This window comes from Kogia breviceps, chromosome 3 (genome assembly GCF_026419965.1).
Source record: "Kogia breviceps isolate mKogBre1 chromosome 3, mKogBre1 haplotype 1, whole genome shotgun sequence".
Taxonomy (NCBI): Eukaryota; Metazoa; Chordata; class Mammalia; order Artiodactyla; family Physeteridae; genus Kogia; species Kogia breviceps.
In genome coordinates this window covers 177,852,814-177,874,941 of record NC_081312.1, presented here as the reverse complement: position 1 = coordinate 177,874,941, position 22,128 = coordinate 177,852,814, and the positions used below count along the sequence as shown (strand labels likewise).

The window sequence follows — 22,128 nt, the reverse complement described above, 5'->3', positions numbered from 1 at the left end:
TTCTATCTAAGAATTCTAAGAAATGTAGCTTTCAACTCAGTGATTAAAGACAACTGGCTTTCTGCTCTGTTCTCGGGTGATTACACTGTGACCTTGCAGCTTAAGGTAAGTTTTTTTCCATTTTTATAAATCAAAAATAACATTATTTTATAAATGTGTACATTGCTGATGCAGAAACCGCTGCCAGCCACTAGGTGTCACAATGGCGAATTACAGTCTCATTTCAGAGGATCACCAGGATAGGTCTTAATGCGGAAAGGTGAGCTGGATTTGTCCTCAGCCCCTCAAGACCCCTGCTTCTGCCCTGTTCGCTTCGACAGCTTAGTGGCCTCTCTCAGACTTTCAGGAGGGGACCCAGCAGAGTCTGTGGGAATGTGACCGCGCAGACTGCTTCACCCAGGCGTATTTGTTGTCTCTCTTGTCCGAGGCTGACATTTTCACCCTAGGATTTTTTTTTCCCACTTATCAGTGAAAACCCCTTAGTATATTCTCTCAATTCTTGCCTTTCTTCCCCCTGTTGCTAATATTTCCTTGGCTTACTTCCACCCTCCGACCTCTGGTTTCATGAGAGAACCAGATGCAGATGTTTTCCCGCAGAACCTCTGCAGAGCTGCTGTGGCGAAGCCGTTTGTGCTGATGCTCTGATACACTTCCCCTGTGGTGCAGAGAGGGGGCAAAGGGAGGAACAGGGTCTGGACCTTGAGAAATGATTCAGAAACTGTGTGTAAGGGACCACGGAAATAAAAAGCATAAACACAAAAATGAAAAATGTGACCAGGAAAATATTCTGTGAGAAATAAAATAAATTAAAATAAGATCTAATCAACCCCATTATACATGCTTTCCTTTTGTACTATGCGTGTATGTCAGGGAAACTGCTGGGACCATCTGTTAAATGTTTATTTCCATTATTACTTCTGAGGTGCCAAAAATCCTGTAATGGGAAGAAAGAAGAAAATAGCCTTTAAGACTGTTGGAAAATGATCAAGAAAAGAAAAAGCCAGAAGCCAAGTTCAGGCTTAAGTTCTGTCTTCCTTTTTATACCAGAAAGTTCTAGGACATGCAAGTCCACCTTTTCAGGGAATTACTACCTAGGCATATTGGTTTTGTGTGTGTGTGTGTGTGTGTGTGTGTGTGTGGTACGCGGGGCTCTCACTGTTGCGGCCTCTCCCGTTGCGGGGCACAGGCTCCGGACGCGCAGGCGCAGCGGCCACGGCTCACGGGCCCAGCCGCTCCGCGGTACGTGGGATCCTCCCGGACCGGGGCACGAACCCGCGTCCCCTGCATCGGCAGGCGGACTCTCAACCACTGCGCCACCAGGGACGCCCCTAGGCATATTGTTGATGCCACTTCTTTATGGCTGGGAAGGGGACACTTGGGAGGAAGACATCATGTCATTTGTAAATACTTCTTTGAAAGGAAAGAGGAAGTCAAGCAAAGACAGGAAACAAAGCTTCTACTTTCCTTGTTAGCTCTTTTGGAAAAAAAGGTTTGAGAAGAAGGAAGAAGCCGTCCGCCAAAATTAGGTACAAGAGCTTGTCTGTACAATTTGATTATTCATGCTTTCCTTGCCCGCAGTTAGTCTGGATAATCAAATACTGAGTGACCCAGAAAGACTAAAAGACAATGAGGCACTTTCAGGTGGCCTCACATGCCCCTGCGGGTTAATCCTGCTCGCTAGCATCGAAGGAGAGCTTCATCATGGAAAAACTGAACACGAGAAGAATCGGTAGCCCTGAAGGAAACTTGAAAATTTGTGTTCACATTGGATTAAATTTATAAGAGGAAAAATTGGGTTTTTCTGTTCCCTGAACTATAAAAATTTGGATAGATAAAAACTTAAACTGCCAGCAGCTTCAGAGTTAATAACCCTGAATCTTGCTGCCAAAAACTAATTTTAGTTGGAGGAAAGCAAAGTGAGAGTCTACTGATTTGGCCGAAACTTGCAAATGACAAATTGTCATTTTTTTTCTCCACCTAAATAAAATAGCTTCTACTGAAACATTGTGAATTTCTAGGATATTGAAACTAACATATATGACTTACTTTAAAGACCTTTGGGCACTTCAGTAAATAAATGCTTCAGCTGGAATACAACACAGCAGTTTGGTAAAAAAAAAAAAAAAAAAGTCTATTTTAAGGAAAAGTATAGTGAGATTTCAGTATTTTACGGAACAAAATTATTTTAGGCTCAGCCTTTGGAAGGGTCATGTGTTTGGAGAAAGCAAAGGATTGTGGTGCTTCATATGTACTATCTCATGTTGTTCTCACAACCCAACCAGGCAGGTATTTTTATCTATATGTTCTAGATGAGCAGCCAAGGCACAGAAAGATTTAGTAACTTTCCCAGTGTCTTAAAGCTGGTTTTGGAACCAGGGCCTGGATACAGGTGATCCAGCTTCAGAACTGCCTCTATAAAGCACACGGGAAAAGTTTTTCACCTCTGGGATATTATAAAGATGGTAAGATGCAAGAAAACCTTTAAATTATGGAATTAGAGCTTACCACCCACACAAAATGGAGATGATAGTTCTAATGATTGACATAACGCTCTCATCAAAAGTCCATGATACATATATACACTACCAAATGTAAACTAGTTGGCTGGTGGGAAGCAGCCGCATGGCACAGGGAGATGGGCTCGGTGCTTTGTGACCACCTAGAGGGGTGGGATAGGGAGGGAGGGAGGGAGACGCAAGAGGGAAGAGATATGGGGACATATGTATATGTATAGCTGATTCACTTTGTTGTACAGCAGAAACTAACACAGTATTGTGAAGCAATTATACTCCAATAAAGATCTATTTAAAAAAAAGTCCATGATACTATTGATCGTGAATTCCTCTTTTGTGTCAGTGAGATTAATTCTGGACTTGATACAATGTATCTAAGTTTTAAATAGATCATTTTGGCTTTGCAAAGATATGGCTTCTAGTATCATTCTGATTGTACCACCAGGAGATTTCTCATTTCCCTTGTGAAGAAGAGAAAACAGCCAGATTGGATCATAATAATTAATAAACCCCCCAGTTAAGCACTGCTCCGCATATCCTCTTGCAGTTTTTTTTTAAATCCTTTTACTCGTGATAAAAAAGGATGCTGAGAAGATGAGCAAGGCTTTATTAATCAGTGCGGAATCAAACCAAAGACTGATTTAAACGATTTCTGGAAATAATGTCCAGGTCATTCCACATCACTGACATTATGAGAAACAGATACCACTCATGAACTACTGAAAGAAAAAAAACCATAGTTTGAAACAAAAGTGTGCATTTAAGATCATATTGTGCCATTCTATTCCAGTGTCAAAAACTGGCATTCATTTCGGAAATCAACAATAGGATTGCAGGGATTTTTCTTGAATACGTTAAATCATTCTCAGAAAAGAAAACTACTACTACTAAAAAAAAAAAAATCAATGTGCTTCTCGGTTCTCTCAAAATTTAAGGCAGTATTCGTAATGGCACCCTAAGAATATCTTTTTTTTTTTTTTTTTGCCACACCACGCGGCTTGTGAAATCTTCATTCCCCAACAAGGGGCTGAACCCAGGCCCATGGCAGTGAAAGCATGGAGTCCTAATCACTGGACCATCAGGGAAGTCCCTGTTTTTTTTGTGTGTGTGTGTGGTACGCGGGCCTCTCACTGTTGTGGCACAGGCTCCGGACGCTCAGGCTCAGCGGCCACGGCTCACGGGCCCAGCCGCTCCAGGGCATGTGGGATCCTCCCAGACCGGGGCACGAACCCGCGTCCCCTGCATCGGCAGGCGGACTCTCAACCACTGCGCCACCAGGGAAGCCCAGAAGTCCCTGTTTTTTGACGTCCTTTTTTTTTTTTTTTTTTTTTTTATGTCACCCTAAGAATAATATGATGTATTCCTTAAAAATCTTCTCACGTACATCAATTTACCAGATCCCATAACAAGTATATACCAATTTTAAGATTAAGAAACATTAAAAAATAGAGGCCTGTACAGATGAGAAAGGTACTCACTGATACTGTAATGAGAGTATCTTTTAAATGTAAACCGAAGTTCCTTAAGAGTTAAACAAACGTCTAATGCCTAAGTCACTTACTATTAAAAGTGGAGATCACGACATGTGGCAGGCAGCAGTCTGAGGTGGGGAAGTGGGGACACAGCACTGTTCCATGTCTATTTAAAGTGTAAATTTCATGGGGATCCTTCAGACAGCTGTCAGATTTCTATCATCTTTCTTGATAACCAAAAAAGTAAAACAACTCCTTTCAAAGGGAAACCATTTCCTGTGACACCTTAGCCTAGAAAACAAATCAAAAAATTGTGAGTAGATACTGAACAACAATGGTACCCACAGGGACTTCCCTGGCGGTCCAGTGGTTAAGACTCCGCGCTTCCACTGCAGGGGGCACGGGTTGATCCCTGGTTGGGGAGCTAAGATCCCACATGCTGAGAGGCACAGACCAAAAAAAAAAAAAAAAAAACTAGAGATTTAACAAAAAAAAGGTACCTGCAAATAATCAAATATCCTATGATACTCTGTACCTTAGAAAGTGACTGCAAGTCAAAATGTTTCCATTACATAAAGAAGGCTGCCCAACAAGCTTAAAATTCAGTAATTTATTGTGTTATGATTTATTGTCAGTTATCAGAATGAAGTATACCAAGAAGTCAATTAACTTAAGACTTTATCCTTTAGACAATAATACACTGGTACTTTGGCTGATATCAAAGAATTTGAACTTGTAAAGAATTTTATCATAAATTTTTTAAATGATACATATTTATAAGAAAGAAAGCCGGGATTTTAGCAAGTTAACTACAGAAGAGCATATAAATGCTAAAGCTAAAATGAATAGGAATGGTGGTTGCTCAGGGAATAATTTAAACGAAGTGAATTCTGATTTGCAGCTTGAAAATGTTGACAAATAGATGGGCAGGATTTAGGAAGCATGTTTAGTAGAACATGATAAGACAGGTTTGGGTGTGTGTTAGGGGAGAAACAGAGATGCATTTGTCTGGAGGTGAAAGTTCTCCAAATCTCCACATGCTTTCATTAGTAAGTGAGTCACTTTACTTTCTCTTCTTTGAAGAGGGTTTGGAGACTGTTTATTTCAAGATGTGATGGAAAATTAGAGTGAAAATTAAGTGTCTAGTGAATTCGGCATGCAAAACCATCACCATTTCCTCTCCGTTGTATTCACCACCAAGTCTGCTCATCCTGCTATATTCTTGATCTCTGTGAATGGTAAAACCACCCGTCTAGTTTACAAACTTGAATCTTTCTCCATGCCTTCTCATTTAATCTGTCATCAAATCCTGTAAAGCGGCGTCCTAAGTTTTTTTTTTTTTTTTTTTTTTTTTTTTGCGGTACGCGGGCCTCTCACTGCCGTGGCCTCTCCCGTTGCGGAGCACAGGCTCCGGACGCACAGGCCTAGCGGCCATGGCTCACGGGCTTAGTTGCTCCGTGGCACGTGGGATCTTCCCGGACCGGGGCACGAACCCGCGTCCCCTGCATCGGCAGACGTACTGCCAACCACTGCGCCACCAGGCAAGCCCTCCAGGGTATCTTCTTAAAAGATGGAGAGTGTTAGGTGGAGAAGACCAAATATGTGGTCACTGGAAAGATATATCAACCATTATAAATCAATAAGTGTACATTTTAGTTTATGTTAATTCTTCTATAAGTGTGATGAGCGGAAGACAGAAATCTCTAAATCTGATCCACTTTGTGTACCTGAACAAAATTTAATTTCTGGACTTCTCACTCTGGTGACTGCATCAAGGCACTATGTCTCTTTCTGAGGTCTTGGGAAAATCAAATAATTTATGTGTAATCTTTTGCAAAGTTATAAACCTCCTACATGTATTTTTTCCTCTTTGATAAGAATGACCTGCATATTTCAAAGGATATTTTAGCTTTGTTTTCTCCTTAAAACTTCATTTCATTTCGGTATGACTTTTGGCCAGTAGAAATTTTATGCTCTTGACCCAATTTAAACTAATATTTTCCTTCTTTCTTTTGCCAGTAAAATATTATTATACTCAGCTTTTCTCAAGAGAAAGACGTTCTGTTTCTTCATAGTAGGCTACAACACTGAAAGGAAAAGGGAGTACCTTTTGACTTGACTCTTTTTCTGGAAAGTAAACAGAATACTGTGAATAAATAAGCTTTTCAGATCTTTTAGGATTAAGTTACATTACTTTAATAGAGAAGAACCCTAAACAGATGTGGGATTTACAAGAAATGATGTTTTTTCTGGTAATGACCCATGTTGATTTGGCAGTTGTTTAAATATTATGTCAGCTAATTATATTTAAAATCTCAAACAGATTGGAGAGATAATCCCAGGGGAAAAAAAAAAAGGTAATATCGAGGGCAAGTAAAATTATTTTCTGAAAACTTCTGCTATTTGATTTGAACCTTGTAAAATTCAAAACAAATATGAATAATCTCCAATCTTGTCAAACCAGGATGTCAAATCATTTTAACCAGGCCACTTGATCCAGTAGAAATGCTGTTTTCTTGCATATCTTTTCTGTTAGATTAGGAAACTGTGTTGTGCTAAAATGAACAAGTTAACAATCCATTATGCAAAACCCATGGGTTAAATGTTTTGCAATTCTAAAATTTTAAGATTTTAGAAAGGTAATGTCATGTGTTGGCCATTTATTCGGTGTGGTAGTAATAAATGGCTCTCTGAAAAAAGTGTGTGTGTGTATACATAAGTTTATTAAGACTTTTACTGATTAAACAATGTAGAACACAAAGCTACAAATAATAATAAAATATACAATACTCTTTCCTGTAACTGTATATAACCAGTCAATTTCCACGGAATGCTTTAACTTAGTTTTGCCCAGCACAAAATGTTTAACTACTCTATATCACTTGGTGCCAATCTCACTAATTTTACCTGTGATCATCACTTAGAACTGTATTAAGCAGGGTTGTTAATTGCAAATAACAGAAGTTACTCCGAACAAGTTTAAGCTTAAGTTAAAATAAATTTATTAAAAGATAATAAATGGACCAAAGAATCTCCAGAAAACCAGAGAATCAACTTTAGAGGTTGGCACCAGAAACAATACCCAGGTCACATCATTTAATTGCTTTTGGGGACCACTAAAATGGAAGTAAAGTCATTAAAAAAGTAAGTCATAAATGGACAAAAATGTCAGATGAAAAGACCAGCAGCAGCACAGAAAGCAAGTGAATGACTCAATGAGAACATGAGATAGTAAGTGCTGCAAACAAAACATATTGAGGAACTTACCTGGCACGCCAGTGGGTGAGACTTCACGCTCCCAGTGCAGGGGGCCTGGGTTGGATACCTGGTCGGGGAACTAGGTCCCACGTGCCGCAACTAAGAGCTGGCACAGCCTAAATAAATAAATAAATATTTTTAAAAAATATTGAAAACCTAGAAGTTCTCTAATTTTAAATAAAATGATATACTACAACATGGGTTGCAAATCTGGGGTGTGTGCTGTCAAGTATACCCCAAACATATTTTTTTACGTGGCTTCAAAAGAAAACCTATTGCTGGGCATATAGTTATAAATGAAAGTTTAATGTTGCCATGAATACAAGCAAGCCTAGTTTAATCTGAAATAAAATTGAGTGATTTAAACATCAACGTGCATTGATATTTGTGCCTTAAAGATTGCCAAGAAGAGGTTTTTTTGTTGTTTAAAAATGTTTTTAACTTCTGTTCAAAATGATTCCTAGCATCGTTTTCTTATTTTAGCATTTCTTATGAGTTCTGGAATATCTATCTCAAAGTTTCCATTTTGAAAAATGGCAATTTTTAATGGATTGAGAGAAACAGTATTTGCTGTGATTGTTTTTGAAAGTGAGTTGCTATTAAAATCTGACAAAAACTTCAAAGAGAACAATTTATTACCTTCTAAACTCTATTTTGATGAAAAAACATTTTACAATGTTCATTAATATGTAATTTTAAAATCTCCTTTCTTTTTTCTCAAAAATCTTACAAGTTCACTATATTTTTGACGTGGTAAAATAATTTCAAAGATAAGGTAGAGGGCTTCCCTGGTGGCGCAGTGGTTGGGAGTCCGCCTGCCGATGCAGGAGACACGGGTTCGTGCCCTGGTCCGGGAAGATCCCACATGCCGCGGAGCAACTAAGCCCGTGAGCCATGGCTGCTAGGCCTGCGCGTCTGGAGCCTGTGCTCCGCAACGGGAGAGGCCACAACAGTGAGAGGCCCGCATACCGCAAAAAAAAAAAAAAAAAAAAAAAAAATAAGGTAGAAATTATAACCATAGCCTGAGAACTGATAATAAGTTTTCATATCATAAACAGACTATACATTTTTATTTTAATACAGCCAAGATATGAAATCTATTTTTACGTCATTAGAAAGAATCACAAATGTTTGGAAGTCCATTTTCACTGGCCTTCAACACAATTTTACAAAACGGTATACCTATTAGATACAAGAACATATAAATATTAGTCAATCTAAATGTCCACTAACTGGCAAATGGGTAGATTATGGTATTCATACTATAGAATATTATACAGTAATAAAAATTAATGAACTATGGTTTCACTCATCTGCATAGATGAATTTTAAAGTTTTTAAAAGGTCATGGAAGAATATATACATAGTATGATTGCATTTACATAAATTTAAAAAGAGGCAAAACTAAACAGTGCAAAATTGTAATACAAACAAGGGAATGATGAAGAGAACATTTAGGATAGTGGTTACCTCTGAGGGAGAGGAGTAACCAAAGAGGAGCCACAGTGGGTGTCAGAGATGAGGAATGGTCTGTGCATAAAGCAAGGTGTGGGGCACATGGTTGTTTATTATTCCTCCTTAAACTGTAAGTGTACTTTACATACTCGGGAGAAAATGAGAGGTAAGAAAGTGGAGACCATATATGCAGACAACTCTTTGAAGAGGCTTGGTCTTGAATGGAACGTAAAGAAATAAGAGTAGATGGGGGGAAATGTGGATGTTTCGAGTTTTGTTTTGCTCTTATGCTTTATACGATATGAAAATAGAGCATCTGAATGGCATAGAAAGAAAGGTTCCATCAGAGGGGAGAGGCTGAAGAAACAGCAGAGGAGAGAACTGATGAAGGAAGTGATCTGAGTGCCCTGACGGGAACAGAAGCCAAGACACACCTGAAGGAATACCACCCAATTCAACCCAGCGGGAGGCAGGCGAGGAGAGAAACAGGTACAGCAGATTTAGACATTTGGTGGTGGGAAACCATGTCTTCACTGCTGGCTTGTTCCTCTTGACTGAGGCAAGGTTTTTAGCTGAGAGGGAAGGGCTAGAGTTGGTTTTAAGAAAAAGTGAAGGCATGAAAAAAGTTTTGGACACACAACCAACCAACCACAGATAAAGGCAGGTGCCCTCTTGAAAAACTCACCATACCTATTTCCTTTGTCTCCCTGAAATGTATTTCCCCTTCCTTTCCACCTAGAAAATCTTGCCACCCTTCAGGACTTACCTCTGTTTCTATGTCCTCTGTGAAGCCTTTTCTGACTGGTCCATGGTAATCCTATAGCTCTTGACTGTATCATTTTTCACTTACTCATGACCTATCGTGCAATAACTCTTCTGTATTGTATCAATACATGATTTAATTTTACATGTTGTCTCCTTAATTACAGTTCTTGTGGGCAAAAATCATGTCTTTTTTTAAAAAAATAAATTTATTTATTTTTGGCTGCGTTAGGTCTTTGTTGCGCGGGCTTCCTCTAGTTGCGGTGAGTGGAGGCTACTCTTTGTTGCGGTGCACGGGCTTCTCATTGCAGTGGCTTCTCTTGTGGAGCACGGGTTCTAGGCGCGCGGGCTTCAGCAGTTGTGGCTCGCGGGCTCAGTAGTTGTGGCTCGTGGGCTCTAGAACGCAGGCTCAGTAGTCGTGGCGTACGGGCTTAGTTGCTCCGCAGCATGTGGGATCTTCCCGGACCAGGGCTCGAACCCGTGTCCCCTGCATTGGCAGTAGGATTCTTAACCAGTGCGCCACCAGGGAAGCCCCATGTCATTTTTTTTTCAACACTGTCCCCCCCACTTTAAAAAAAATAGTGTATTCTCATACACATAGGAAATTTTACATGCGTTTTCTAAACATATCATTTACTGAAACAAATATCCTTAAAAGCAAATGATAAAATAACTAAGACCTATGTGAATAAGTAAACTTTGAATCTTCCATTATTTTCTTGTAAGGGCCCTTGGTTTTCAAGTTTGGGTTTTAAAATGTACGTTTTAGAAGCCATAGATCCAAAGTTAACATAATTAGTTTAATTTTTTAATTTTTTAAACAGATTGTTTCTGCTCATTGAACGATTAGTTTTTTCTTGACAACTTGTAATATGTTTCTTTAGGGAGGTAGGTCTCCCAGAAAATGAAGCAGAATGTTACCAGCAAAGACAAATTATGTTAGGAATGCCATCTTGTGGTTGAGAGTAGTCCATTACACTAACAGGTCCTTTTCACTGATTTTCTTTAATTCAGAAATAAAACATCCAGGAAATTCACAAATGTAAATCACGTTTATAATGTATTGTTACTACAAAGAAGGGAAAACTAAATATGTGCATCAACTGTATGTGATTTTAGTTACCAAAAAAGACAATGTTCATTGAAAAGAGAGACAATAGACAAATTATATAGGAATGGAGTCCAAATAATACAGGAAAACTGGTAGAACTGGAAACATACTTCCATGAAGACGATTCAAATACTCTGAATTTTGGAAAGCTTTTCTCTTGAAATAGATACATAATTTTATTTCTGTATCCACTACTAAGTAGTTCTGTTGATTATTACATCGTGGATTTAAATCTTGTGTCTTCATTTTCAAACTACATCACCTTAACTATACATAGCCAAAGGGGAGTGAAGGCCAGAGCACTTAATCTAATCTGGGTGGCGTAGAACAGACATAATTAATTACAAGTCCGAAATGGAGAGTCAAAAACACTACTAGCCCTTTCTTAATAGATGAGCTTACTACTTCCTCCACAGAAGTTAACCATCAGAGTGGTAAATTATCTTTCTATTCAATAGAGAACTGGTAAAGGTTACAGATGTACTACGTAACAACTATGCTTAAATATTTTAATTGCCAGATTGAATACCAGACATTTTGGTCTGCTCAAAAGTGGGGCTGAGGGAGTAGAAACTGATATATCCCTCATGAGTGCAAAGCACAGCACAAGGGTCTGTGCACTTTGCTACCTTTCTGTCACTTCCAGATTAAGGATCCAAGGAGCATGTGTAATAATGTTCAGATCCAGAGATTAGGCTATTGAAATTCCGAAAGATAACAGATCTAAATATAGACATACATATTTACATAAAAAACAAAATGTTATCTGTATTCCAAATCAACTTTTGTGATCTATTATTGCATGCTTATCACCAGAACATTTTTTTTTTACTCAGAAAACTTCTATATGAAGTGATTTTGTGCTAGTTTTTCCACGTGACTCTTCAGGACATTCACATCAGCTGCACAGACCTGGCACTCCATCTTCCCTTGCTGTTTTGTTCTCTCTAATAAAGCCTCATGAGGTGGAGGTAATGCGTTGTATGAACTCAGTAAATAAACCTGACCTGATGAAGTCTGACTGATTTCCTTGATCTTTAAAGCCTGCATGATAGCAGGCGCAAACTTTGAGTAATGAGCTGTAGATGAGATGATCACTGGGCAGCTTTTATCTTGCATTCTGTCGGCAACTACTTTTGCAACAGCAGTGTGTGGATCCAAAATATACCCGGAAGTATTGTAGGTAGAGTGAATAGCTGCGAGGCACTCTCCCTCAGAGCACCAGTCAGCTACAAAATCCTGCTGAACTTTCTCAACTAGAATCTTTTCTATCTGGAAGTGATGCTGCTCTTCTAATTGATTAAATAATCTTGTCATTAATTGTCCATCTTTATTAGCCATCAAGTGTAAATGTCGCTCCAGGTTTGAAGATTTGAGAATATCAATTGCTGGGGAAGAGGTGTGTGCTAATTTTCTTTCCCTTAGATCATAATGTCCTGTTTTTATAAAATCAGTCAAAACATGGTTCTGATTAGAAGCACAAATAAATTTTCGAATAGGGATTCCCATGGTTTTGGCATACACTGCTGCTAAAATGTTACCAAAGTTTCCTGTGGGAATGCACACATCGACTGGGCATCCAAAAGAAATGAATCCTTGGCTAACGAGATCAAGGTATGCAGAAGCATGATAAACTACCTGGGGAAGCAGTCGGCCCCAGTTTATGGAATTAGCTGAACTTAAGACTGTTCCATATTCCACAGTAAGAAAGCCAGTAAAATCAGAATCTTGAAAAATCCTTTTTATAGATGTCTGGCAAAAATCAAAATCTGACTTGACACCTACTGCCCATCCATTTTCGTTCTGACTGCCAATTATTTGTGCTTTTTGAAAATCACTTACTCCATCCTCAGGAAAAAATGTGGCCACCGCTATTCTTTGCTTGTCATTCTTACTAAGACGACTAAAGCCATTTAAGACTGCGCTCCCGGTGTCTCCTGAGGTGGCTACCAGTATCATGTAATTACAACTTGGTGGAATACAGTGTGCAAAAAGATGGGGCATGAGCTGTAAAGACACATCTTTAAATGATCCCGTTGGTCCGTGGAACAACTCCAGGATGAACTGGTTGCCTGACAGGTGCCTGACAGGGGCAACTTTTGAGCAGGCAAAGTTTTCCCCATAAGCAGTTTCAATCATTTCTCCCAACCTGGAAGCAGGTATGTCAGCAGGATGTATGCATTTTTCCAAGAGTATCTGTGCTCTTTCTATGTACGTTGCTCCTACGAGGCTTTTCCACTCCCCACAGTTTAATTTTGGAAACTCCTTCTCAGGAACAAAAAGTCCACCATCGGGAGCTAACCCCTCAGTCACAGCTTCACTGAAGAATTTTGTTGGCACCTTCTGTTCACAGCCTTTAGGCCAAGTGTGTCTTGTGGAAATGAACGTTTCCGAGTCCACATCTTGGTATCTTTTAACTGCATTCAGCACTTTGTCAGCTACCTCCTCCGGGGAAGCCCCATTTTCACATAAAACACGAGTATCGTACCACTTCTTATAATACTGTCTTCTAAACTTAAGTAAGTCTTGCATAGATGTTCCAGAATTCTGACCTACAATCCTATCTATTTTCATTAACTTTAGACGACTAACTATATCTATTGGAGGTACATCCAGATAAACAATTATCCCATTTTTCTTCAGATGCCGCATGCTAGCATCATGAATTGGATTGGACCCAGTAAGGGAAATCACACTTCCAGATGCAGAGAAGTTTAACACGGCTTTTCCTTCCTCTTCTAAAAATTGCTCATTACCAACATCCTGCAATTTTTCAGACACGCTCATATTCCAGGTTTTTTCAAGGATATCATCATCCACATCTATGACACAACAACCTAGTTTCTGACCGATTATTCTGCCTACTGTTGTTTTCCCAGCACCGGGTGGTCCCATCAGGATAATATTTTTGTCTCCAACAAGAGAGCAGATTGAGTGCCGTGACTTCCTTAATTCCGCAAGTGCAAAGGTTCTGGAAGGAAATCGCTGTGCATGTTTATCCGTTTTCATCTGTGTACTAGAAAAGCCTTTCGGAGTTACTTGTTTCAGATGCTGACATCGGTTCAAGTGGAGCATATTCTCTTTTCAGTTTTCTGTGCAGGCCAACCTAAAAACTGGCTTTGGCCCTTTCAAACATAAAAACAAACAAAGACACTTGGTTACTAATCTCAAAAGACTATTCCAATAGGATTAAGTATAACCACGCCCACAGTAAATTGTTTAAAATTCTTCCAAATTTATGGGATATTTAAAAAAGTATTTGAACTCAAATTCTCATTTATTTCATGTTATCCTTTTAACAATCTTTTCAAGTCTCAAGACACTGAGTAATCAAAACTTTAACAATTTGTAACTATGAGCAACACTTTATTCAGAAAGTGCCACATATCACAGATGCTTTTTCAGAAAGGTACTAAGTCAAATTACTATTTATTTTCCTATAATGAAAATTGTCTCACGGTTTATAACCCATGTAAATAAGGATTATTTGGAGTTGGAATGCTATTTACTTGCAATTCAAAAAGCTGAATACTCTTTATATTTAATTTCTCTTTAGTTGTATGAAAATGTTGACAGATTATCATGTTACTCATAAACTTCTTAGTCAAAGAATTCACAAGAAACCAGAGTAAAATATTTGCTTATAAAAACAAATAAATAAGATGCTTAAATAATTTTCCAAACTATAGGGCAAAGGTAGGACATTTTCTTTCTTACATGCCTTTTACATGCCTACTGTTAAGAATCATTCTTACATATTTTTCATGTTGAAGGCCTTAAAAAAAGCTAGTGAAAGATACAACATTATGCAAATACTTGAGAAAAATTGATAATCAGCAGCAAAGTCAAAGGCTACATATCTGTAACCTTCTCTGCATGGGACCATCACTTTAATTTCTGTCCTATAAACATCATCAATGGAGACAGTAAACTCAAATTCCAGACTCCAGAGTGATAGCAAAAAAGCTCAGGAATGTCTCCAACGATAAGAGGACCGACTTATTCTGGTGCCCAGAGCAGCTCTGTAATGCGCCCCACGCTGGTCAAATCCCTGCCTTTGGGAGTATACGCACCATTAAAACACAAATGTATGCAAGACAAGTCACATGTAAAGCACCGTCTAATAACTGCTGCGATGTTTACTTAAATTGACTAAAGTAACTTTACAGACACGTAGTGGGGCTTTTCATGTGTTCTGTGGTAGAACCAATACGCAACTAAGCCACATTGAATGTCAGATCGTACGTTTAGACATGTTCTGAAAACTTTCAATCATTTACCACTCTGATCATCTGTGCTACTCAAACTATTATCTAATAAAACATTTCAACTATTTTAAGCTAACACTGAATTTAACTTAAATCAGAACTTTAAAGAGAAGGAATACATTTCCTTATTTGGCTTTTCAGCTTGTATGTGCTAACTCCCACTGACTTGTAAACATATGACACACAAGAACCAATCTTAGGTGAAGAGTTTGTGGATGCTGAGGCAAAGCCATCTTTGCAAAAAGTGGAATCTATAAGGGAAAAAATTTCAAGTTAATCATAACAGTATCATAAAATTCCACAGTCTATTGTTAAAATGTCCATCTGAAATTTTTTAAGTATAGAAAAATAATAAACTGACCCTCTTCATGGTTCCCTAAAACTATTATTAAAAGATTAAAATACTGTCGTTTTTTCAATACATGCATCTTATGATAAAAAAGAATTTTACTAAAAAAGAAAAAAGTTTTACTAGACAGTACCGAATTTCTGCCAGAAAGCAATATACAAGACAACATAACCAAATGATAAATATAAATCTTTCACACGACACGTAAAACTTTCAATGATTTAACTGTATGTTTAGTGACCAGTGGACTGAAGCTATGAAATGAGTATCTGAATTACTCTTTTAGGTTGTTTTATCCATCTGAATCACTAAATGATTTAGATGCAATAACATCTCCTGTAAAAAGCGCAAAGTGTCTGCCACACATGGGTACCTCTTGGCTATTTAAATGATTTTATAATAAATTCAAAGCACATAGCATGGTGGCTGGCACATAAGACCATTTATGTAGTAATATTAACCACTGTCACTCAATGACAATAGACTAAAAACATATAAATTGAATCAGAATATCTAGGCACAAAGCTAGGCATATTTTTTTATGGTTTGGTTTGTTTATAAACCTTCAGAGAAAACAGGGGTACTCATCCGTGAATCAAGAACTGTTTTTTGTCAAGCACAGTCTATTCCTTTCCCTGAAACAAACCAAGGATCAGAGAACTATACACTTGAACCCTATCAGCAATTTCTTTTAATAATCTACTTTTATTCTGGAACTCTTCTTTAACACATTATTTTGTGTTATAACACATTATTTTATACACACTGTATAAAACAGCCTGATTAACCTCCTATTCAGGTGGCTTTTGCTTATAACATCACAGAGTGTCTTCTTTTTTAGTTCCCAGTGCATAACTTTCTGAAGTCTATATTGGTAATAATTGTGTATTACCTGAGTAGCTGGTTTGTTTTATGGGCATTAAATCTTTTATCTGATCTTTTCCACTTTATGTTGGTTGCTACAGTGCTTAACATCAACTCCATTAAAAGTAGAAGACTGTAACACAAACAATATGCATGTTAACTTCACCTCATCTTTCGTAACCTTATTCTTCCTTTGTTTTATATGAATTCAAAGTAGAAAATTGTGACAGTTCAACTTATTAATTCTGTATCAATATTACTTCACCATAAAAATCTTCCTGAAACTAGCAGCAGGCAGGTATTAAGTGCTCTAACATTATCATTTTTAAAGAAAATTAAAGAAGCTACATACTAAATTTTGTAACATTTAGCCACAAACTCATTTTAGGGTTTCAACTTCCACTGTAAGCAAACCAAAAGACAAGAGAAGATGGAATAATGCCCACAGCATGTAACTTTTATCTGGACACTGCATTTTTACTTAAGAGGTAATATAGTCAATTTTCATTATGCATGGTAGTTATGTTCTATCACGTCACCGTGAATATGAATTAGCGAATACTGAACCATTGCTCCTAGGGGAAACACAAGGTTAGGTTCCTGTGAGCCTCTGGTCACAACATTTTTGCCAACCGATCAATACGTAATATTTTATGTGTGTTTCTGCTTAAAGACATCTTATTTAATATACATACATAGTGATTCACTACCATTGAACTCAGCCTTTAACACACACCTGAAGGAAACTTATCTAACACACACATTTTCTCTGTAAGGGACATCGTGGCCTTGGTGCCTTAGGAACAGGAGCAGCATTTCAGCACTCTGCTTGGGGGCCATTTTAACCAGCAAAAATCACCAGCTAGAAGCACGAAAATGCAAAAAATGTGGCACTTAAATAGAATTCAAAAAAGATACTTGTTTATAGTAGGAACTGAAACAAGAGGCAGAGCATCACCTTGTTTAACTCCAGCTTGGAATACATATCTCGTGACTCAAATTTTTCACCACTGTGCACGTGACCATGAATGATTGCAAAAGTGCTACAAGTATTAATTTCGGGTTATAAATAAATTTTAGCGAGTAGAATTCACATATAGAACTTGTGAAAAGTGAGGACCAACTGCATATCATTTTCCTTTATGATTCAAAGCCATGCTATTAGACTTTTTCATTTACTTATATTTTAATACGTTTTTCAGTACAGGGGTTATGAATAGGCAATTTTTCTTCAGCCAAAGAACAAAACTATTTCAAATTAAATGCAAGTCAATCACACAAGGGTCAAGAAACAAAAACAGTACTTAAAAACTAAATCTCTTGATCATTAAGTACTCAGGTTTTACTGAATCATTGACGTTCTCAAATATTTTTTGTAGAGACAAGTTCTACACAAAAAATATTTTAGTAAACTCTCTAATTTCTCAGGGGATAGAAGATATATACCACTCCATTATACATTAATAATTTTTAAATAGGTTTTCTTATCACTTACAGTGGAGTTTTTTGATCCACTAGTTCCAATGGACACTTTTTTGACATGAAAGACACTTGCCATTCAAACAGATAAATGGAATGGCAGTGATGTGTCAGTATCACAGCAAGAACATTAAAAAACAAAAACAGAATGTCCACATGTACATAATTAAGTACGGTGTGACCTCGAAGTATGAAATTTAACAATTTTACTGTGGCAAGCTGATCAAAACTGAAGAATTCAAGGAAAAAAAGTACAGAAACCACTTTTTAAAAGGTTTTAAAATTATTTCCTAAGAATGATAACAAGGTTATACACTTTTAAAACAGAAATACATATTAATTTTCAGGAAACTATTTACAGTGGTATTTTCCTACATTTACCACTAGGTGATTGATAATCAGCCAAAACCGTATTAAACCCATTATCAATTTTTACTTCCAAAATAGTCCAGAAATTTTCAATTCCATTTTAAAATTACCTAGAATACTTCTGGTAAATTGTCAAAATCTATTTAGTGAAAATGATTTAGCATTTGTTACCCATTTAAAATATTTGCTATTACTCTCCCAAAATAAAACATAAGACATAGCACTTCAAAAATTATTTCATGATGAGAACTGGCTACAGTTCAATGAACTTTTGAAAATATGTATGCCATGATTATACTTGTCATCCTGTTTTAATACAATCTCTATTTAAATTTCTAAGGATGACTAAATCTAGTCCACTATTTTATGAAGAAACACATTCTAAGGTTTTTTAAAAATTCTTTAAAAATTACTGCATTTTTACAATAAATTGTTTTCCCATAAGTAATACGAAAAAAATGCAAATATATTAGGATATAAACTAACCAGCAGAAGGTTAGAAGCTTTGCTGCTTCTGACTACTAAGTAAAAACCCTCTTAACGAGCCTTCAGTCAGTCAGCTGACAGAAACAGGGAGGAGGAAGGACCGCACTTCAGGGCCATGTGGTAATCACAGGGGTCTTACAATCAAAGCATTTTCCAAGTTCACCACTCATCTTTGCCTTTATCTTAGAATCAAGCTGACTAAGCCTTTCCTGTTGGTAGTCTTACGCTGTCAGATATTCTTTTTAGGGTCTTGCGTATCTAATTCAAAAGCCTCTTTAAGTACCCTTTGCAATTCTATATCTTAGAAAAATATTGTAAAGAATATGTCTTTAGAAAGGGTTTATTTTCCTCCCAATTGTCCTATTTATATTCCCACCTCTGCCCATTTTATTCATTTAAGTAGATTAAAATAATACTTAGCGAAAAAAACTAATTTGTTTGTACAACCATTCATTCATATAAGGGGTCTGTGCAAACTACAACCCACAGGCCAACCCACAGGCCCACCCCTAGTTTTGTAAATTAAATTTCATGGGAACAAAACTTTGCTCATTCATTTTTCATTTGTTAAGTATTGTCTTTGGCTGCTTTTGAGCTATAATGGTAGAGCTGAGTAGTTTCAAAAGGATCCATCTGGGCTGCAAAGGCCTAAAATATTTATTATCTAGCCCTTTACAGAAAAAGTTCACGACCTCTGATGGTACACCAATACTAATTCTCTGTGGACACACTGAACACAGGCATTTCCTTGAACAGGACTGCCATTTCGAGGGAATTATAAAAATTAGAAATGCATTCTTTGTAAACATACTTTCAAAAGGCAAGAAGAATTACAGACCAAGTACCTAAAGGAAAAAAAAGTTCCTTTCCAAATGATTTAACAACTTCATTAAGACGGTGCACTGAATACACTACATTGAGACCTTAAATTCTGTTTAGTATTTTTAAAACCATAATAAATATACTGACATCAGTGAAAGTAATGTATTCAGTAACAGCAGAAAGTCAAGACTAGCTAAAGCCAGTGGGTGCTTACTAACTGGAGAAATCATGCTTTGCCTTTATTGGCTCTTTTAGGAACTGATTCATACAAACAGTCCTAAAGCGTTCCTTCTAATTAGAAAGTTTATAAACTTTGGCCAATGACTGTCCACTTGGCTTAACGGTATTATCATTCTGAGTCCTTAGTTCAAATCTTAGCATGTATAGAGAACATTATTCTTCTCTATACAGGCTAAGCAAAAAACCCCAAAACGTAAAATACTCGAAGTGGAAAGGAAAAGGGCAAAGTGGCATATACGTATAAACTGTTTTGTTTCAAAACAGAAAATCCAATGTGAAGAACAGAAGCATCACCCACAAGGTGCCAATCATCTGAAATAAAATGTTTGCTAAACGCCTGGGATAAAAAATAAAAACCTGACCAACTGTATAAGAAAAAACTAAATTTATTCTTGTCTAATGAAATTCACTAAGAGCCCAAGATGATAAGGACCCACACATTCAGCAAACCCTTTTTTTTTTTTTTTTTTTTTTTTTTTTTTTTTTTTTTTTTGTGGTACGCGGGCCTCTCCCGTTGCGGAGCCTGTGCACCAGACGCACAGGCTCAGCCGCCATGGCTCACAGGCCCAGCCGCTCCGCGGCACATGGGATCCTCCCGGACCGGGGCACGAACCCGTGTCCCCTGCATCGGCAGGCGGACCCTCAACCACTGCGCCACCAGGGAAGCCCTCAGCAAACCCTTTTAAGTTAACCAAGCCACCAGGCTGTTTTAATCCCTCCACCGAGCACCCTGGCAGTGAGATGACCAAAACTGGCCTCGTATCTTGGAGCATCCTTAAGTCCCTTCCGGCAGAGTGGCCTCTATAAGGTTGGTTCAGAACCATATTGCCAAAATGTCTTTCAAAGCCTCGGGATGGTGAGCTTCCTTCAGCAGTCATATGCGATTACGTAGGTTCACGGAAGACCAAATGGTTCAAACGGAATAAAACCTCTAAGATCGTTTTCAAAAAGGGACACCAAAAAATAAAAAGGGCAGCAACTCAAGGGACCGTTTAAAAGGCTTCTCCTTCAGGTTTAGGCTTCTCGTTTAAAAAACAAAGACCTAAGAGGAGGGGCCAGATCAAGAGGTAAACTGGCGGAGAAGGGGCGAGGTGCAGGAGAAAGGGAGGCAGGTGGCCCGGGGGAGGACGGGCCGCGACAGGTGAACCGGGAGGACGGCGGGGCGCAGGCGCGCCCGCACAGGTGGCGGCAGGGCTGAGCCCGGGACCTAAGCAGCCGGGAAGGCGGGCGCGAACAGAACGCTGAGATCACCGCCGAGCAGCGAAAAGCGGAAGGCACGGAGCGGGAAAGGCATGCGATGGGAACGGACTGGTTTCTACAGTTTTCCTTTCTCCTCAAATAACTCACCAAGAAAATCACACTGAGACGGGGGAAAGGAAAGGAAATGGAAAGGACCGTCCGGGAGCCGCCAGTGCCGCCTCGGGCCGCAACCCCACACCTCGGGAGCCCGCCCAGGCCTCGCTAGGCCCACCCAGCTTCCGCACAGCGGCCTTTGCGCCTGCGCTTAGGTCCGCCTCCGCGTCCTCGTGCCACGCCCACAGCCGGAGCAGCCCAGCACCGGGTAGGTGACTCGTCCCGCGCTCCACCCACCTGAGCCGGCTCCGCTCCTCGGGCTCCTCCCTCCCTCGTCCCGCTCCCGACGTCGGACGTGCGTCAGCGTGGCCTCAGCCGCTCGCCCCGCCCCCACAGGGTTAGCACCTGCGCACAAGAATGTTATTGTGTGACGCCTGCACGCCAGCTTCGATGCCGCACGTGTCTCTGGTAGAATTTATGTTTTTCTCCAAATATACAGAAACAGGAAAGAGCAACATTTTAAGGGGACGCCACTCTTCACCCCTTTACTCCCAAAGGTACATATAAACAGTGGTTTTCAGGTTGAACTTCTCTGAGAGAAAAGGAGCTGCAGAGAGAGGGAAGAGAGGGAAGGTAGTTTGCAGGGCCGCCGTCCGCTTCCCTGTTGCCTAGTAACTGTTTCCAGGGCAGTCGTGCCGTCAACAACGCTAAGTGATCCAAGAGTAATAGAAGAGATATTTTATTTTCTTCTCAAGAGAGGACAGCTAAGAAGAGGCCAAAAGGGAATTGTGTGAAAGAGAGAAGCCTTAGTTCCTTGAGAAGGCAAGAGAGTAGGAGAGGAACGGGGAAGCGATGAAGAAAGGGATGGAGATATTGGTATAATTAGAAAAAAGCTGAGTAGTTTTAAGGATTCATTTGGTGGCCATGGATCCATCGTGCTCTTCTGAGAGCGTTTATAACCTCATACCCGGTGACTGGAAGGAGCTTCCCCCGCCTCCTAGGTATGTGGGTAAGCAAAGATTACCACTTGAAACAAGAATGGGGAATTAACTGTTCCATTTCAGGATTAAATAAGCATCATATCACTTTCAAAACGAGATAACGTGTATTTTTGTCTCAGTGAAGTAGCCTTGGATGACAACTTCTTAAAGAAGAGTTTGCAAAATATAAGTATTTAGCATCTCACAGTTCACAGAGAGGGCGGCCTAGTGTTGGGAGAGGGCCGTTTTCTTATGTTAGCCTCCTTTTAATACGTGTGTGATTGTTTATAATTTAATTGTTCGTGTATGCTGTGGCATACAACATAGCCTGAAATTTCTTATTGTTGAAAAGAGAAAATCACAGTTTTATTATCCTGTGTTAGGATACTTGAAACTTGGTTTCAGGA

At 38.8% G+C, this 22,128-nt stretch overlaps 2 protein-coding genes and 1 long non-coding RNA gene across 8 annotated transcripts in view; 1 reads left to right on the top strand and 2 right to left on the bottom strand.

Annotated features, from left to right (window-relative positions):
* The window catches only part of LOC136793868 (uncharacterized), a 37,803-nt gene extending 28,189 nt beyond the window's left edge, over window positions 1–9,614 (bottom strand). The window contains exons 1-2 of the long non-coding RNA XR_010839899.1: window positions 9,465–9,614; window positions 7,253–7,359 (exon numbers count right to left, since the gene is read on the bottom strand). This is a non-coding gene — a long non-coding RNA (uncharacterized lncRNA). The remainder of the gene's footprint in view (window positions 1–7,252; window positions 7,360–9,464) is intronic.
* Window positions 9,615–9,619: 5 nt separating this feature from the next.
* On the bottom strand, window positions 9,620–21,089 carry THNSL1 (threonine synthase like 1). Of its 3 annotated transcripts, XR_010839896.1 has the most exons (3): window positions 20,796–20,994; window positions 16,789–16,914; window positions 16,123–16,185 (listed from the first exon to the last, which is right to left on the bottom strand). XR_010839896.1 is itself a non-coding variant. In XM_067030443.1 (2 exons), exon 2 carries the CDS (start codon window positions 13,644–13,646, stop codon window positions 11,415–11,417), a length of 2,232 nt encoding a protein of 743 aa, XP_066886544.1. In that variant the 5' UTR covers window positions 13,647–13,696; window positions 21,039–21,089; the 3' UTR covers window positions 9,620–11,414. The 3 variants fall into 3 exon arrangements, 2 of the variants coding, with proteins under 2 accessions (XP_066886544.1, XP_058914120.1); XM_067030443.1 differs by lacking the exons at window positions 16,123–16,185; window positions 16,789–16,914; window positions 20,796–20,994 and adding exons at window positions 9,620–13,696; window positions 21,039–21,089; XM_059058137.2 differs by lacking the exons at window positions 16,123–16,185; window positions 16,789–16,914 and adding an exon at window positions 10,243–13,696 and having other exon boundaries at window positions 20,796–21,057.
* ENKUR (enkurin, TRPC channel interacting protein) overlaps window positions 20,602–22,128 on the top strand; it is a 43,311-nt gene continuing 41,784 nt past the window's right edge. For 2 of the 4 annotated variants that reach the window (XM_067030444.1, XM_059058141.2), the window contains exon 1: window positions 21,026–21,298. In XM_067030444.1, the coding sequence (XP_066886545.1) occupies window positions 21,159–21,298 (140 nt within the window). In that variant the 5' untranslated portion in view covers window positions 21,026–21,158. The other 2 variants (XM_067030445.1, XM_059058139.2) reach the window with 2 other exon arrangements.

Excerpts from the sequence above, each read along its gene's own strand:
- THNSL1 (XM_067030443.1), bottom strand. The coding sequence starts at position 13,646 with ATGCTCCACTTGAACCGATGTCAGCATCTGAAACAAGTAACTCCGAAA.